The sequence below is a fragment of the Pan troglodytes genome, chromosome 11 (genome assembly GCF_028858775.2).
Source record: "Pan troglodytes isolate AG18354 chromosome 11, NHGRI_mPanTro3-v2.0_pri, whole genome shotgun sequence".
NCBI classification, from domain to species: domain Eukaryota; kingdom Metazoa; phylum Chordata; class Mammalia; order Primates; family Hominidae; genus Pan; species Pan troglodytes.
The window spans coordinates 101,785,046-101,802,500 of NC_072409.2; the positions used below are offsets into that span (position 1 = coordinate 101,785,046).

Here is a 17,455-nt window from a genome sequence, read left to right on the forward strand (position 1 = left end):
AAGCATTGGTTTTCACATTGTAGGTTTTTCTTATTTTAACTCTTTCCTCTACTGCTAATTCTAAGCCATTTCACTGTTCATTTTTTTCCCCTGTTGTAGGGGGAAAAAAAGCAAAAAATTTTGGTTAGTCAATTTAACTGTTATTGACAGCACCCATAAATTTTGGAGTAGGAAGATTGTTGGAATCAGTAACTAAAGAAGGAATTTGTTAAAGTTTTAATTTCTGTTTGTATACTGATGTGATTCATGGAAGATTGACCTTATTTGGTTGGCTGAGAAAACTATTCTAAAACTTCATTTTGAAAACCAGTTCTGATACTGTTTCATGCATTGCCTTTAGAAAGTAAGTAGTTCAAAGTCAGCTGCGCTTATGTATTATTTATTTTATTTAAGAACAAATTGTGTCAAATTGACAAATTAAATAATTAGATTCATGGTATAATCATAAGTAATAAGAAATAAAAATTGGCAGAAGAGAGTGAGGTAATCCCAGAAGGAGTTCACCAAATAGAGTTGACATAATTTTCCAACCCTGCTCTGATGTTAATCCTCCGTTTACGGAAAGTGTCTATAGAAAGGTACATACTCAGATAGAGTTGTAGATCGTCTGCCTATCTCCGTATTGGTTCACAGAAACTGCTGAAGAGTAGATTTTAAAGAATCAAAATAATTAAATGTCCACTTTAATTCAGATAAAAATTAAGGAAATAATTCAGATTATGTTTTTAAAAACAATGACTTTTTATTAATTCACTACCATGTGACTTTTCTTCTTGAAGATTGATATAACCTCCACTTTTAAAAGGTATACATTTTTACATATTGTGATTTTTTTAACAAGATTGTATTCTTCCTCCCTTTTGAAAATAATACAATATATGCTTATAAAAAGAAGATAAACTCAACGTAACCATCTTATCCAAATAGCCTTAATGATTAATAGTCTTAATTAAGTGAAAGTATCTCATTAAAATATTCTGAATTAATATACATTTTAAAGTTTATTTAATTGAATTTAATAACCTAATATTTCCATGTTATTTAATAAAAGTTAATTGAATTTAATAACCTAATATTTCCATATTTTATTTAATAACTCTCTTATATTTCATGCTCTATCAGTTAACAAAATGACTCATGTCTGCATACAAGCTTACCATATTTATAACAATTGCAAACCAGATGACGTGTACTCATGTTTGTAAATGCACCTATAGCTATGCGAACTTCCAATTCTGTGGAATATTGATTGGCTTACTAAATCTAAAAATAGGATAGACCTCTAAAGCATATTTGTAAGTTGTTAGAGATTTAAAATGTAACTTTACCTAGTTATTAGTAATGTTTTTGTTTTGAGACGGAGTCTCGCTCTGTCAACCAGGCTGGAGTGCAGTGGCGCAATCTCAGCTCACTGCAAGCTCCGCCTCCCGGGTTCACGCCATTCTCCTGCCTCAGCCTCCTCAGTAGCTGGGACTACAGGCGCCCGCCACCACGCTCGGCTAATTTTTTGGTATTTTTTAGTAGAGACGGGGCTTCACTGTGTTAGCCAGGATGGTCTCGATCTCCTAACCTCGTGATCTGCCCGACTCGGCCTCCCAAAGTGCTGGGATTACAGGCGTGAGCCACCGCGCCCGGCTACAGTAATTTTTTAAATAAAAACTTGATAGCCCATGGAAAGAGAAGATGAGTGGGCAATAAATCTCAGAACACATGTATTGGAGGAAATGAATCTGATGATTAAACTCAGTTCTTAGGGCAGTATTGTTGCTGTTACAAATCCCCTTCCTGGTGAAAAATTGATGTGGTAATCAGTTTCAGGTCATAGTAAGTCAGAAAAAAATACAGAATTTATTTAGATAAAATTTTTCTTCCCTCTCAAAAATTTTAACTTTTCTTTTGATTAGTAGGTAATGGCGTGTAGAATGGTCTTAATGATCCTAAAAGCTCTTTAAAAGGTATCTTGGTTTTTTTTGTTTTTTTGTTTTTTATTTTTTAGACACTCTCACTTCCTCACCCAGGCTGGAGTGCAGTGGCACGATCTTGTCTCACTGCAACCTCCGCTTCCCAGGTTCAAGTGATTCTTACACCTCAGCTACCAGAGTAGCTGGGATTACAGGTGTGCACTGCCACGCCCGGCTAACTTTTGTATTTTTAGCACACACCGGATTTCACCATGTTGGCCAGGCTGGTCTGGAACTCCTGACTTAAGTGATCTGCTCGCCTTGGCCTCCCAAAGTACTGAGATTACAGGCATGAGCCACCATGCCCAGCCAGTATCTTGGTTTGTTTCTTCTCTTTCTATCCTGATTCAGAAAGCACATAATTGATAATGGCAGCCATCACATTTCTACATTCAACAGATATTATTGAATCTTTATGGTGAGCTGTGCTAAATGCTGTGGTGAATCCAATGCTGACAGTTCTTAAAATCTAGGTGTGATGCAGTTCAGAATAAATAAATTCAAGTGACATAGTTTGCTTTGCTTTGTTGTAGTTTTCAAAAATGGACACAACAGAGTTCATATTTGATAATACAAATAGCCCTTGTCTGTGGCATGATAGCTTTATCCATCATTTATAGTTTATGACTTGTGGTTATTTTTAAAACATTTTTTGAAAGAATTTTGAAAAAAGTCATAAGTGTCTGTAACCCTAGCACTTTTAAGGCAGATAGATAATAGACATCTAAAATCGTCAGGGCATGGCTATGGCTTTAGAATCATCTGAATAAGTTGAAAATATTTAAGAAATATAGGTCTGTTCATCCAAAGAATTAAATAATTTGCCTTTGTCACGATGGAATAAATAAAATATCACAGGTTATTTTTGTTGTGGTAGTTGCCTTTTAACAAAAGGCAATCCCTGGAGACTGTTGTAGAAAAGGACAAAGCAAAACGGGTGTTTTGGTTTTGCTTTATTTTGATTGATTGTTGTTTGTTGTCATTGCTTTCTTTGTACAATCACTTTTCCATGGTCACCCTCTTTTCTGCTTTATACTAATTGCCCTGTTGAGGTGTTTCCATGTCAAATGCAGCTCTTGTCGGAACTGAAAATGGCAGTGCCAAGGGAGCTGTGCAAGTATAATCAAAGCTGGAAGATTTCCTCCATCCACCCGCAACCCCAAGGCTTAAGCATTCCCTTAGGAACCAAAGCTGACTCTTTGGGAAAGTTTTCACAGCCTTATTAGGTTACAACCCTGACGGTGTTTTGTTGTTTTGACCTTAAAATTTTGTGAACTGTTTTGTGAACTGTGTGTGTGTGCACACACATGTGCAAAGGAGTTGCTTGCACCTCGAGAGGGTCAATTTTTCTGCCTAAGTGAAAGGTCAGGAACTGCAGTTAACCCAGAGTAAAATATTGCTTTGGTGAAGGGCTCACTTCTAGTATAGTCAGAATGGGCTCAAGATCTTAGGAGGATGACAGGTGATGAACTGCTTAAGGTAGGTACTGTTGTGTTTGTGCTTTGTCTCATGTGGACAAATTACCTTGTTGCATATGTGAGTTATGTGGACATAAACATATACAGCAGTTACTCCCTGACTGGCTGGCTTTCTTAAAGTGATAGTCAGAATATAGCCTGTACTATCAGATATGAAAGATCAATATAATTGAATGAAAAAGAAAGCTGAAGGACAATCCAAGAATAATATAAACATAAGCTATTTTAAAACATTAGAGGGAGTGCTTTATGCAAAAGAGAAACTGAATTTATTGTTTCATTCTCTCTTCTCTCCCTTCACCCCTTTCAAGAAAACGCAAAGCCACAAGTGAGTGGTTGTATGTGTCTGATGGCTTATGTAAACATAGAAGAAGTCTTCAGATGGCTAAAATAAACATGCGCATGTTACCGAAGGATATGTTTACACAAACCATTTGCTCAGCCTCTGAAATAATGAATAAATGAAGATTTTACTAAAATAATTGGAAGGATTTTTGTGTTTCTGCGGATGCCATAATTGAATGGCACCAAAGAGACTTTTATCAGCTATTTTCCATGTTACATGTGTTAGCAGTTCCTTTCTGTGGGTTGAATACTTCATTCTGTAGTTACTTTACACATGTTTTTCTAAGAAATTGTCGTTTATTACTGCAATTCTAGAGAGTTGCTTGATTTCTCAAGAGAAATTTAGCAGCCAGTAAAGGTTATTTGGATCTGGTTGGTCAGGAGAGGGAGGGCAAAAAAAAAAAGAAAAGAAAAAAGAAAGAAAGAAAAAAAAAGGTGTCGGGGGGTAATAGCTCTCATTTTATCCATGTAACTTAATTTGCATAACACTCACCTCAGCCATTTTCCTTGCTTTGTTCATAACATTTTCTTTGTAAAATGTATGCTCTCAAAAGAATGAATATTTAAACAAAAAATAACTTTCAATAATGGGTTGCAAACCATATGTTTGTATTACATATATGTGTTTGTGTGTGTATGCATCTATATGTGTGTGTGTATGTAGTGCGTGTGCATATCTCCACATATATGTGGCATACGTGTGTCCTTAGGTAATATTAAGAGTTAACTTTTATTTCAACATTACACTTAGAACATCCCCGCGAATTCACTAGGTTAGCATTTCCTGCTCTCAGTTTGTTATCTTGACACATAACTACAGTACAACAGCTGGGTTGTTCCTGGAGTTCCTGGGGGGAGCTTTATTCTCCGAGTGCTGAATTTCCTTTTCAGCTGTCAGCTCTAAAGTGTGTTCAAATCCTCAACTTTTTATACACCATTCTGGGCCCCTAGCACCACTCTGGGACTATGATAGAAATGCTGATACGGTAGATGAATGGAAGAATCTTTGGTTCAAGGTGGAGAATTGCGAAAACCAAAATTTCACATGATCATTGTTTGGTAAAGGGGCTGCTAACTACTTTTGTCTTTGTATGTGAATATTCTTTTTAAAGGAATTACTCTATTCTCATCAAAATTATTTGCACCTGTTATGAAATCAAAAATAAAAACATTACCATTCTTAAAAATGATCTTGATATGGTTTTCACAGACGCACAACATCTGTGGTCTGGCTTTTGAATAATATGTTGGGATTTGTCATAGTTTTGCCTAACTTTCTCCATTTATAAAGAAAGATTTGTACAACACGACGTTTCCTTTTTATCTAGGCAAACTCTTCAGAACACTTCCTAAGAAATTAATTGTATTCCAGCCAGACTTGCATGCTGCCATCCCACAGGAAATGGGTCAGCAATCCATTAAGATGCCATTAGATAATCTAATTTGGAACTTAATCTCTAAATTAACCATGCTCCATACTTGAAGCATACTTGAGAGAAAGAAAAAAAGTTTACGTTTGAATCGATAGGGGAGCCGAAGCGTGAAGAAGGCTGTTTGTTTTTTCTGTAGCTGTGGTCACGTCTCAAGCCGTCTGGTAACCAGGAGAAACCAGACATGATGTAATTCCAGATTGAACTTGAACTTCAGGGACTTAGGATGGGGGAACAATGGACCATAGGAATCAATAATGTCCATTTTCCACATGATTATGTTTGGAGCTTTAAGTTAACCTTTATGGGAGAAGCAGCAGGATCTGCAGTGTGACCAAAATGAGATGATCCTGAGACAAGATGTCAGAGGAAAGAAAACAACTTTTTTCCGTGATATTTTCTGAGCAGGACTGCAGATTCCAGCAGGATTAGAAAAGTTCCCGCTCTGCAGTAAACCGGTGGCCTGTTCAGAGCACTCTTTGTTCGCTTAGGTAGGACAAACTTAATCTTACGTTTCCTGTCAGATGATTTTTGGCAGCGCTACTGGAGAGGGAGGAGCGTGATTCCGAAAATTCCCAAATGTAAACCTTGCTGATTAACCCTTTGTAGTGAAAGGAAGTATATTAAACCCCTACTTTATTTGAATATGTTTTATGTAAAGTGCCATATTTACAGATGTAGTTCGTCCGTAAGAAATCAGTTCCCTCGACAGCCAGGGCACCATTTATTAGCTTACCTTTTTGGTTCTCATTTTTGCTAGTGCTGTTAGTAGAGATATGATGATTTTTTTAGTCATATTTACTTAAATAACAAAGCCTATGAATGAATAAATATCATAATAAACATAATAAATGATAAAAGAAATGGCAAAAGGTCAAGTAATTGAAGAACACGAATTTTGAATATTCTGAAATTGCAGAAAGTTACAATTATTCTCTCTTGCTCACTTTGTTTCACACACAGGAAGATCTTTTGCCCATGTAAGATCTTTTGCCCTTGTGAACAGAGTAGCAAGCATGATATTAAAATGTGTTCAGTTCTTTAATCATTTGTAATTTTATGCTTCAGCATTCTGATACAAGTAAGTTTCACCTTTAAGAGGTAAAATTGTGCCAATAATGCTGATTTTTGCTTTTAAATGAAAATCATTTATAAAAGAATCTCTTTTTGCTTTGTATAAAACTTATATTTCTATTTGATTTAGTATGCCTTGGGTGATTTTCTCTAGTGAAAGGCACTATTTTGAAGCACCATTTTTGTAGAGAATTTTATCTGCTGTTAAAGCATCACATATGCAAATCAGAGGAGCAGTACCACTTTTAACAATAGCATTGAAAAGAAGCCCAGGGTAGAGAGGAATACAGACAGAAAGAGGCTGGAAATCAACATGTGGGCTTCTCCACTGTGCTGTGGTCTGTGGGAGGAGATAAAATAATTACTCTGAGCCTGATAATTCTATATTTTTTAATTGGCTAAAACCTCCCACAGCTACCTGAGTTCTTATATATGTATGCATGTGTGTACTGTAATTTATTTATAATTAGTCATCTTCATAATAATTTTTCATATTTCATTTTCAGTTCTAAAATTTGAAAAAGATCAAACAATTTTTTTATAAGTCCTTAATTTGGCCGATTGAGGAAGAGCTTTTTTCTTATTTATGTTTAAACCGAACATTTTAAGGAAGTTTTTATTTAAGTGTAGGTTGCTATATTGAAGTCTTCAAGTATTATGTAAGAGTTTTTTACTAAACGAGTGCTGTAATTATAAGGAGCACATTTAATATTTAGTGGCAGTGCTCCCATATGGAGTGGCTTTTTCTTGCCCTGTGCTCTTTATTAGATAAAATATTTCAATGATAGATGCTATTATTTTACTTAGAAAGTGCTAGCACTCATGCATGGTAAAGTTAACATTCAATCCACTGTGCCCTAAGAACAAAAAACTTCTGAATCAATTGAATATAAATTAATGAGGTTTGATGGGCTCCCATTTTGATATGCTATTTTCAAAACCGTTGGTCCCCAAGGAGTAGCAATAAAGAAGGCTATTTACCTACTTAGTTAAGAAACAAATACGTTTCTCTTTCATTACTATGAAGTCCTATTGCTTGCAGTTAGAATAATTCCATGAGCCACCTGCAGTTTATGATATTTGGTGTTTCCCAGAGAGCCCACAAGAGTACTTTGCAGTTCAGGTAAGAGCTAGCCAGGGAGCTTTCTGATACAGATTATTACAAATAGTAATAATCATTAGGAATCATCTTGCATGCAAATAGGATCATTCCGATGGCAATAATGATCCCTAAAAACGGTGAAAATAAATCGAAGAAACCCAAGACCGGTATAAAGCACTTTGTGTCTTTCACTTCCAGGCTAGCCTCATCTGAAGTGGAACTCAACAAACAAATTATTGACATACAGCCACATCTGCACATACGTAAGACAAAAGCAAATACTGCATTCAGCTGAAAAGCAACTGGAATTGGAGAAATAAAGCACAGTTATTTGTGCTGAATTTTGGGCTCAAGAGTTATACTTCCACAGGAATTTCATTGTGATATGAACCTCAATTCACAAAGTCTCTTGTATAATTCAGTGATAATATAACTTCTAGTCCAGTGAAAAAAGTAAACTATGCTTCACAAGAAGGGGAGATGAGAAAAGTTTAGTGGGTAGAAATACAGATCCTAGAATGACATTGCTCGAATTCAAATCCTGCCTTCTACAGTTTAATAGCAATATGAGTTGGGCAAGACACTTAACTTCCTAGCTTCAGTTTCCTCATCTGTAAAATCAGGATAGTAATGGTCTTTCTCATAGATTTGTTATGAGGATTAAAAGTTTTAAGGTAGGTCAAGCATGTAGAACAGTACCTGGCAAATAATACACATTATATAAGTGCTAGCAACTGGTATATTTATCAAGTACTATTTTGTTTGTTCTAATACATAAATAGATTCAACTTAAGTGTTTATTCCTTCTACTGGTCTGAGCGAGCATTTTTTTCACAAGACGTAATCTGCAGCCTTTGTGTTATATTGAAGTAAGCAACCAGTCCGAATGCACCCATGTACAACCCAGGGTGGCATAGTTTTCCCAACAGGTTTTCAGCAATTAATAAGGAAAACTGTTTATTGTGCATTTTACAAGAAATGCTAATACTTGTGTGTTAATATTTTGCCAATAAAATTAGAGTGTTTAGCCAAGGAAGTAAAAACCTTTCCATCTTGGGGAGATCAGGAAATGTTGCAAAGGAACTAAAGGCAAATGCTTCTTTTAAATTAAAATACTTATTTTATTTATTCCCCATGCTTTCTGGGCCATTGCTCATTTTTATTGCCATCTATAAATAATGTGGCTACTGGTACAGTTGAGGTATGTATTAATATGTACAACTCTTTGTGCTTTTTTCCTGTAATATTTTTTAAGCTTCTTGAAAGAGTATTTACTATCTTTTAAGTAAATATGGTATTTTCTCATGATTAAACCAGTATATAAATTCTAAATGGACAATACTATTGTTCCCCTGAAAAATATTCGTATACTGGATACTTAGACATTTCATAAACTGTTTAACTAGTGTGTTATCTCATCCATTATCAAATACACACAGGCTAGTAATAAATGATTTTTGCCATTCTTAAAATAGCCCTTATTGTTTCATCACCTCCAAATAAATAATAGGTGATGTAAAGTCTTTGACTTTGTTTGGTTTCTGGCTCAATGTAATGGCTTCATACATGTTTATGTGGCACCCTGTTGTTCCTAGGTGTTAGTGAGCTGAAAGGTAAGGGCCCAATTCTTTTTGGCCTAGAAGACACACTCCCATAATGCATAATTTTAAAAAAACATAACCAGAAAATGTTGGTATGGCTGCCGAGAGCAATTTCTCCCTTTCTTTCACTGAAAGGTATAGCTCTTTACTCTTTGTAGGTAGATGTGAAGATGAACTATTTTGCCCAGTTTATCCAGGATAAGACATATAGAAACAGTGCATCTTTTTAAAAGGAAGAAGTGGGTATCTTCTTCCGCCTTAATCCTCACGCTGTAGAACTCACCCTAGTAGAACTTCAACTGGATTTGTTTCAGAGGAGATGAATACATAGAATTTCAGATCATTTGACCACTTAGACCAGCTACATATTCTGTGCACTAGTCTCTTTTGCAACATTAGCTAGGTTATAATCCAGCTTGTATGGTGCATGAAAAGTTCACTGTCTCCTGAAGCCAATTAATTTTGCCTTCAGACCACTCTGTTCAAAAGTTCTTTCTTATGTTAAGTCATCTGACTTCCTGTGGAGGCAATATAATATAGTGAAATGGCCAGGGAAATCAGACAGATCTGAGTCATAACTGAGGGCTAAGTGGGAGACTTTGGGCAAGGAACTTAGCTTGCCTCAGTTTCCTCATATGTGAAACAGAGATACTGATGGCCATCTCATGAGCTCACTGAGAAAATTAAGTGGTGTAGCGTATGTAAAACACCAAAGATGGTACCATGCTTATAGTTAAGTCCTCAGCATGGCTATCGTCTGGAAGTTTTGCCTTTGTGCTGTTGCTACAACCTGAAGCATGCTTAAGCGGTCTACATTCCTTTCCACATCAACTGCTATATCTTCCCTGTCTACCTTTAGCTGTTCTGCAATGACATAATTTGGTGAGTTTTTCAATAAGTAAATGCCATAAAGTTAGGTTTTCTTCCAGAGTGCTACCTAGAAGAAATACAGTACTTCAGAGGTAGTCTTACCAATAACAAAATGAAGCAGGACCATCACCAGTAATGCATCTTAAGCTCAAAATAATTCATTTGCTTCTTCCCTTTTGGGGGGAGCCATGTCATACATTTGGTCAAAATAGCAAGAAAATAGTATCCATGATATCAAACATTTTATTTTTGGAATTTTGATTTAGCCCGTATGTATTCATTTTATAATGAACTATCTCATTATATGCATAGTAATAGTCATTAGGATGAGCTGTACTTTGTGTTAAGGTACTATCAAATTCTTTTGTGTTTTTTTCTGCTTGATTTTTTTGCAAAGTAATTATATCTTTTCTTTTTTAAATGGTTATATCTACTTTATATTTTCTAAAGATGTGCTTTCAACTTTCAGCTATGCTCATCTTCTCTTTGCCTAAACAAATGTGATTTGGTAATAAAAAATTTGATTAAAACAAAGGAAATGCACACTTATAAAGATATATTGCTGAAGTAGCTGAATTTGAGCTTGAATATTTTGAAATCCTTTCAGTTATATTCTCATTTCTTTTATTGGAATGCAGATAGTTGGAATGAACATAAGATTATCCATATAGTAATTCTCACTATGAATTAAAACTATTACGCATTTTACATGTAACTGATTTGTTTTTGTGTGTTTATTTTATCCATACATGTGATTATTGATTTTTATATAGAGTTAGATGTATAAAAAGCACTATTACATTTTTACCTGAATAAGTATGCAATTTTAGACATTGCATTTTTGAAATTAAATAATCTATATTACTTTAATTAAATATATTTATTTACATTGTTATCTCAGTCATTGAATTAGTTTTATCAAGTTTTTTTTTAACAGGACTACCAAAAATAGCTCTAAAAAATGTCTGTGCCTTATAGTTCTGAACTTAATGTACAAATTGGCAATAAGAGACTTGTAAAACTCATATATGGGGTCTGCATAGTGTTAATGTTTGAGATTTATTTCCCCCCAAAGGTTCATAAACAGTATTGACAAATATATTGCACTCTGCAATTTTGACATGGTCATAATGTAGGATGGGCGGTTTGAAAGATTTAAATAAACATTTAAATTAAATTTGGTAGGCATTCTGCAGCAAGAGTCCTGTTAGTTACTAGCATCAATTTATTTTTATTGAACATTTTCCAAAGAATCATGACATATGTCTCTTCTAAAGAACTGAGTAAGAGAGAGCTATTGCAAAATAAACCCTGAGTTTTCTGCCATTAGTTGGTAGACTTGTCCATGTAAGGAGCCACATCTATTTTCAATCATTAAAATATACTTTGTATCCCTAAAGCATGCAATCTCCAAATGACTTTCTTGAGCTCACTTAATGTGGCACTCTTGTTAATTTTGCAAAGCAATTTGCTGCTTGTTGACATTGTATTTTACTGTCAAGGATTATCTGTTTTACCTAGTCCTTTTGCTTTTGGTACATGCTTCTTACTTCAAGTTAAAAATAATGTATACCCATTTTTGTAATTTATTTTATTTGTTAAGAAATAGCACCAGCTATGCTCAGACTCTATAAAGATAGATGTGACTAGGTCGTTTTCTCTATGAAGTTCACCTTTCAGTTAGTAAGATAATCCCAGATAGAGATATTTATGAAGTAATAAATGCTGTAACAGGACCATGTACAAAGTGCAGTGGAAACACAGTTGAGGGTAAAATAAGTTTCATGATTCATTATGTAACATTGTTCCCAATCAATGGTGCAAAGCACAAAAATAATTGTTGAAGATGTGTGTGGGAAGAGAAATATGTGAAAACAGTTAAGCTGCTTAGTAAAAGTTTCAATAACAAGTATTCTTAAGAGTTATGATTTTTCATCAGATTTTGAGGACGTGTCTTTTTAGTTTGAATGTGATTATTCCTGCTTAATCAATTTTTGTTAATGCTAAGTAGATCTAATTTTAAATTCAGAGATACCTATTTTCTTTTTATAGGGGATCAAATCACAACATATTCATGAGTATATGTAATCTTGGGTGACAGCTTTTGAAAATATATAGCTGGGTGTGATTTGAAACAATTAATTGATTTGTTTGTCTAAAAAGGTATTGAGCATCTTCCATGTGCTAGGTACTTTTCTAGAGACGGACTTTGCTGTCATTGAGTTTGTAGTCTAATTATAAAATCCCTTGAGCACAAATGGTCGTTGTGATATTGTTTTGAAATGTTAACTCAGAAATATGTATGTGTAGCAACAAGCAACATTTTGTATCGAAGTATCACCAGAGTAAAAACAGTATGTATCAAGTTTTTAAAAAAATTCAGAATTGTTCCTTTAGGTTGATATTCCGTAAAGGTTTTTGTACTTTTGGAATTCAAATATGAACAAATGAGCATATCTAGATTGATAGCTACAACAATAGTGCCCATCTCACTTCATGGTTTCAAAAGTAAAGCAAAGGCTGTTCAGTGAAATTTAAAACATCGAAAGTATGTTTCCATGCTAGGCCATGACTAATATGAGTACTGAATTGTCAGTTTGATGTTTTCTTGGTTCATGATTATTTATGCAGCTGTTACTTAACTGACATTCATTCGGATCTGAGTGTTGGAACAGGCAATACATTAGATTAAGTGTACCCAAAATGTGTGCTGTAGAGTTGTTTCATGATATGTAGATCTGATTTTTTTTATCCTCCATATGATACTTTTTAAAGGGAGATTATGCCAGTAGCAATTAGAGAATTGTTTTCCAGTCTTTTTTTTTTTTTTTAACAGCCTGTAATTCAGCATAGGCGAAAGTTGAACTGATGAGAGTAAGCCTGGAATCTTATCATTTACTGCCTCCAACACCCCCAACCCCCAACCCGCCATCTATCACTCCAAACTCCTCACGTGGAGAGCAGCTCAAATGTGGTATCATTACTGATGGGGAGGAGCAGGAAATGCTCAGGCTTCTGTTGCAAGCCAATGTAGGGAACCATGAATTGGAAGGAAAAGCTCTGGCTCTCTCTAAAAGTAAGTTAAAGAGGGTTAGAATAAGAAAACTGCTGGAGAGCTATAGAACTAATCAGTGCAAGCAGAGACCTTTGTGGCCTCCTGTAAATGTTTTTCCTCACGATGGGTATTCTGTAGAGAACAAAAAAAGCTGTGTTCCATTTTGGTTCTATGATTCTTATTTGTTCGGTCTTTACTAAAAAACTCTGATTAAGATATGTTTGATAATTGGGCATTTCAAATTGTATATTATGCATGGGCCTACCTTAAACATGTAGTTTTTTTTCCTGTTGTAAGGAGAAAAGAAATATCTTTCACCGTACTTTTCAATTTTATTCAACCCAATAGGCAGGTAAGAAATTGAAACCCATCTGACCACTGAATTGCTTGTGAATTAAAGGTAAAATAAGATTAGAATGTAACTGGCGAAGTATATTGGTACCAACAGATTGCTGCTTTTCTTTTTCTTTTTTTTTCTGTACAAAAAAGAATCATATTGCATTTATATTGACTAATGTAAAATATTTTAGAATATCCTCAATCGGTTAGAATTCAATAATTGTTTATATATCTTACTCTGGATTTTTCTGCCTCACTTTAGTCTTAATTTTCATTTAAAAAAATAGACTATAGAGTTTAGATAGGTGTAACATGTATAATTTGGCACATTTATCTCATATTAGACTGTAATTTTGAAAACAGGGATAGCAATAATTTGATGCATCTGGAATTTATATTTCTCATATTGTTGTAGATTTTAACATTGTATTTTTTTCTTTTTTCTTCCCTCCCTGCTGCCTCTCTCCTCTCAACAGTCCTGGTACCTGGGCTAGCTTGGTTCCTTTCCAAGTGTCAAATAGGACACCCATCTTACCGGCCAATGTCCAAAATTACGGTTTGAACATAATTGGAGAACCTTTCCTTCAAGCAGAAACAAGCAACTGAGGGAAAAAGAAACACAACAATAGTTTAAGAAATTTTTTTTTTAAATAAAAAAAAAGGAAAAGAGGAAGACTGGACAAAACAACACAAAGGGAGAAAGGAAAGAAACTGAAGAAAGAAGATAATAGACCAGCAATTGCAGCACTTACAATCACTAATTCCCTTAAGGTTGAAACTGTAATGACATAAAAAGGGTCGATGATATTTCACTGATGGTAGATCGCAGCCCCTGCAACGTAGCCTTTGTTACATGAAGTCCGCTGGGAAATAGATGTTCTGTCTCTATGACAATATATTTTAACTGACTTTCTAGATGCCTTAATATTTGCATGATAAGCTAGTTTTATTGGTTTAGTATTCTTGTTGTTTACGCATGGAATCACTATTCCTGGTTATCTCACCAACGAAGGCTAGGAGGCGGCGTCAGAGGTGCTGGGTGACAGAGCCATGAGCCAGCCATTTTATAAGCACTCTGATTTCTAAAAGTTAAAAAAAATATATGAAATCTCTGTAGCCTTTAGTTATCAGTACAGATTTATTAAATTTCGGCCCTTAACCCAGCCTTTTCCAGTGTGTAACCCAGTTTGAAATCTTAAAAAAAGAAAAAATGAAAAAAAAAGGAAAAAAAGAAAAAAGGAAAAAAACAGTTTGAACACAAAGGCTCTATGGAAGAAATGCCTCTATGTAGGTGAAGTGTTCTCTCTGCATGCAACAGTAAAAATTAATATAATATTTTCCCCACAAAAGAAACACTTAACAGAGGCAAGTGCAATTTATAAATCTATATCTAAAGGGGAATCATGATTATAAGTCCTTCAGCCCTTGGACTCTAAATTGAGGGGATTAAAAAGAATTTAAAATAATTTTGAACGAATTTATTTTCCCCTCAGTTTTTGAGGGCATTAAAAAGGCATTAAATCAAGACAAATCATGTGCTTGAGAAAAATAAAATTAATGAAAACACAGCACTTATGTTGGTTTAGCTGCAGCCTCCTTGGAGGTAGAATTTATTTATTTAAAATTACTGGTTGCATCAAGAACCCATAGGGTGTACAAAAGGTTCTATAAAATCTGCATTATAGAGACAAAGAGGCAGGCAAATCCATGTCACAAGGGTAAAGCTTACAGTTTACAAACTGGGAACGCCAGGGTGTAGGATATAAAAACGCACTCTTGAGAAAACAAGTGTAATCAGGGTGCTGAAAACTTGCATGGTGCTTTCAGACATTAGCCTTGTTCAACAAATTTCTTGTATTGACAGATCCATAGTGTGCATGGGCAGACACATTTTGCCTCTTATGTCTCTTAAAATTTTAATTAAAAATACTCTTTCCAGTAATCCTAATTTGCACGAAGATATAATGTCCACATTACGTGCCTTGCCTTGAAATCTAAAAAACAAAAAACAAAAAACAAAAAAAACAAAAAAATACAACAAAGTGACATCACTACACTTGTTTTGCTGCATTTATTATCATTTTAAATCTTTACCATTTTTATGACAAAATATTTTGTACTCCAGACGAAGAAAAATGTGTGACATCATGGATTTTTTAGACAGTTATACCTTTATCTCACATTTATAAAGCATATCATGGCTGTGTATAGTTGCCGCTTAAAAATTGTAATCGACCAGCAATATTTTCAGTATTTTGGTGTTTTTTTCTATTAACCTTTCATGTTTTTCATCTTCCAATTAATATTTGGGGGGGAGGGGTTTCAAATTTATACGAATTATGCAATACCAAGTTTTGCCTATGTAGGTAGTGCTTTTAGCTGTATTGGTTATTATAGGTAAGTACACAGATTTAAAAAAAAATAATGTATGCTTTTTTGTTTGTTTGTTTGTTTTAATTGACCAAAGTGGGTACTGCTATTTTTGCAGTGTGATGAGGTCCTTTTGTGTACTGAGAGATGGACAGGGGATTTTTTTTAATATACATATATATATATTCTGGGGTGGGTGGGAGGATTTTTAACACTTTGCAGTGTAGCTGTGAAGCAGTGCACCCTGAGATGGGCCTGGGCTGCAAAGCGACTGTTCTGCCTACTGTGACAAACTTCAACTTACACAGGTTCCCCTCTCTAACTTCCCACCTGGGGTGCAAGCTGAACTCATTACTGGTTTTCATAACAACACAATAGTAAGAACAAGCAAACACAACAAATTCTCCTGGAGGCAGACTTGGCTTAAAAAGGCAGACTTGGCTTGGTGATAGTTTTTCTTGAAAGTTCCAGATCCACAGTGGAGAGTGAGCCTGTCTCATATTTGGCAAAAATATTTGTTGAAATGTCCACATAGGGGATGTTGGATGTTTAACACTTTTGAGAGTTTAACACATGAATATTCTTTCTCCTAGAAAACACATTAGACCTGTTGGAGGGAGTCTCCCGTATTCCTTTTCTGCCACTTTTCGTCCCCATTTCATTTCATTAATGATAGGATATGATTTACCTGTGACTTACTACTTCAAATGGATGGCAGTGCACTTGGATTTTTTTTTAATATCCAGAAGATTGAACAGAGGGTTGCTATTGTTGAATGTATTTGGACTGATAGATTAAAATCAAAGTTCAATTTTTAAGGAACAAAAAAGTAAATCCTGTTGTCATTTTACCTCCCCTTTTAAAACTGAGAACCAGAGCAGAAGGGAAATATAGAATTTTAAGCAATTAATCTTCCTGTGGATGAATTAAACCCATTAGATGCTGATGGGATTTTTTTTAAGGAATGGTACCTTAACTATATATTTGATTTCGTTTCCCCTGAGGGCTAGAGGCTGAATGGAGGCTGGTTTTATTTTGCCCTTCCCTCACCGCCCAGTCCCATTGAGTGTATTCATTACTAGAAGGAAAATCTTTCAGAATTAGTGACACATGGTAGGCTGTCTTAAGGAGTCCCCTGGCCCCCTTCCCCTAGGCCATGGCCTAATAAAATAAACTGTCAATTGTTCTCACAGCATATCATTTAATAATGAATACTTTAGAACAATGCTTATGGGCTGGAGAATTGTATTTGATTAGCCCATTCAGTTTGATAGCCCAAATGCTGAACAGCACAGCGGGATCCTAGCAGTGCAAGTTCAAAAGTAAGTCCAATCATTTCTGTGATACTCGCCCTGGTAGCAAACAGATCATCTCAGCCAAGCTCTTCATGTATCTTTGACCTATTAGGTGAACAAATGAACCTCACAGGACACACAGTATTTTTTAAAGGCAGACTCGCTCTCTTTTTTGCCAGTGAGCAGTTCTAGCTAACCAAGTTACACACTGTGGGTATTCTTGCCTGCCTCTTGAATACAAAGGCCTAGTTCAAGTGTTGCTTTTTTTATTTCAAATCAATTTTTTCTTCTTTCCTTTTTGAGATAAAACTATTAAAAGTACTACTATATATATAAAATCTCAAATCAACTTTTCGGCCTCCTCCTCGTGTACCAGGAAGTATATTCTGACGAAGGGCCCCACTTTTGCAGGTCTTGCACGCCCCTCCCTTACCCAGAACTGCAGAGCTTCAGCATGGCGAAGGTCACCCAAGGGCATGAGTAGGGAGTGGTGTCTCCAACCATCAGTTCCGTGGCACTGTTCAGCCTTTGTGTG

General features: G+C 35.2%; 1 protein-coding gene across 21 annotated transcripts in view; it reads left to right on the top strand.

Annotated features, from left to right (window-relative positions):
• Positions 1–17,455, top strand: part of NFIB (nuclear factor I B) — a 240,025-nt gene that overhangs the window by 219,816 nt on the left and 2,754 nt on the right. For 16 of the 21 annotated variants that reach the window (XM_016960604.4, XM_054657934.2, XM_054657936.2 and 13 more), the window contains one exon: positions 13,732–17,455. This exon is cut by the window's right edge and continues 2,754 nt beyond it. In XM_016960604.4, the coding sequence (XP_016816093.1) occupies positions 13,732–13,861 (130 nt within the window). In that variant the 3' untranslated portion in view covers positions 13,862–17,455. The remainder of the gene's footprint in view (positions 1–13,731) is intronic. The other 5 variants (XM_063787964.1, XM_063787962.1, XM_063787965.1 and 2 more) reach the window with 3 other exon arrangements.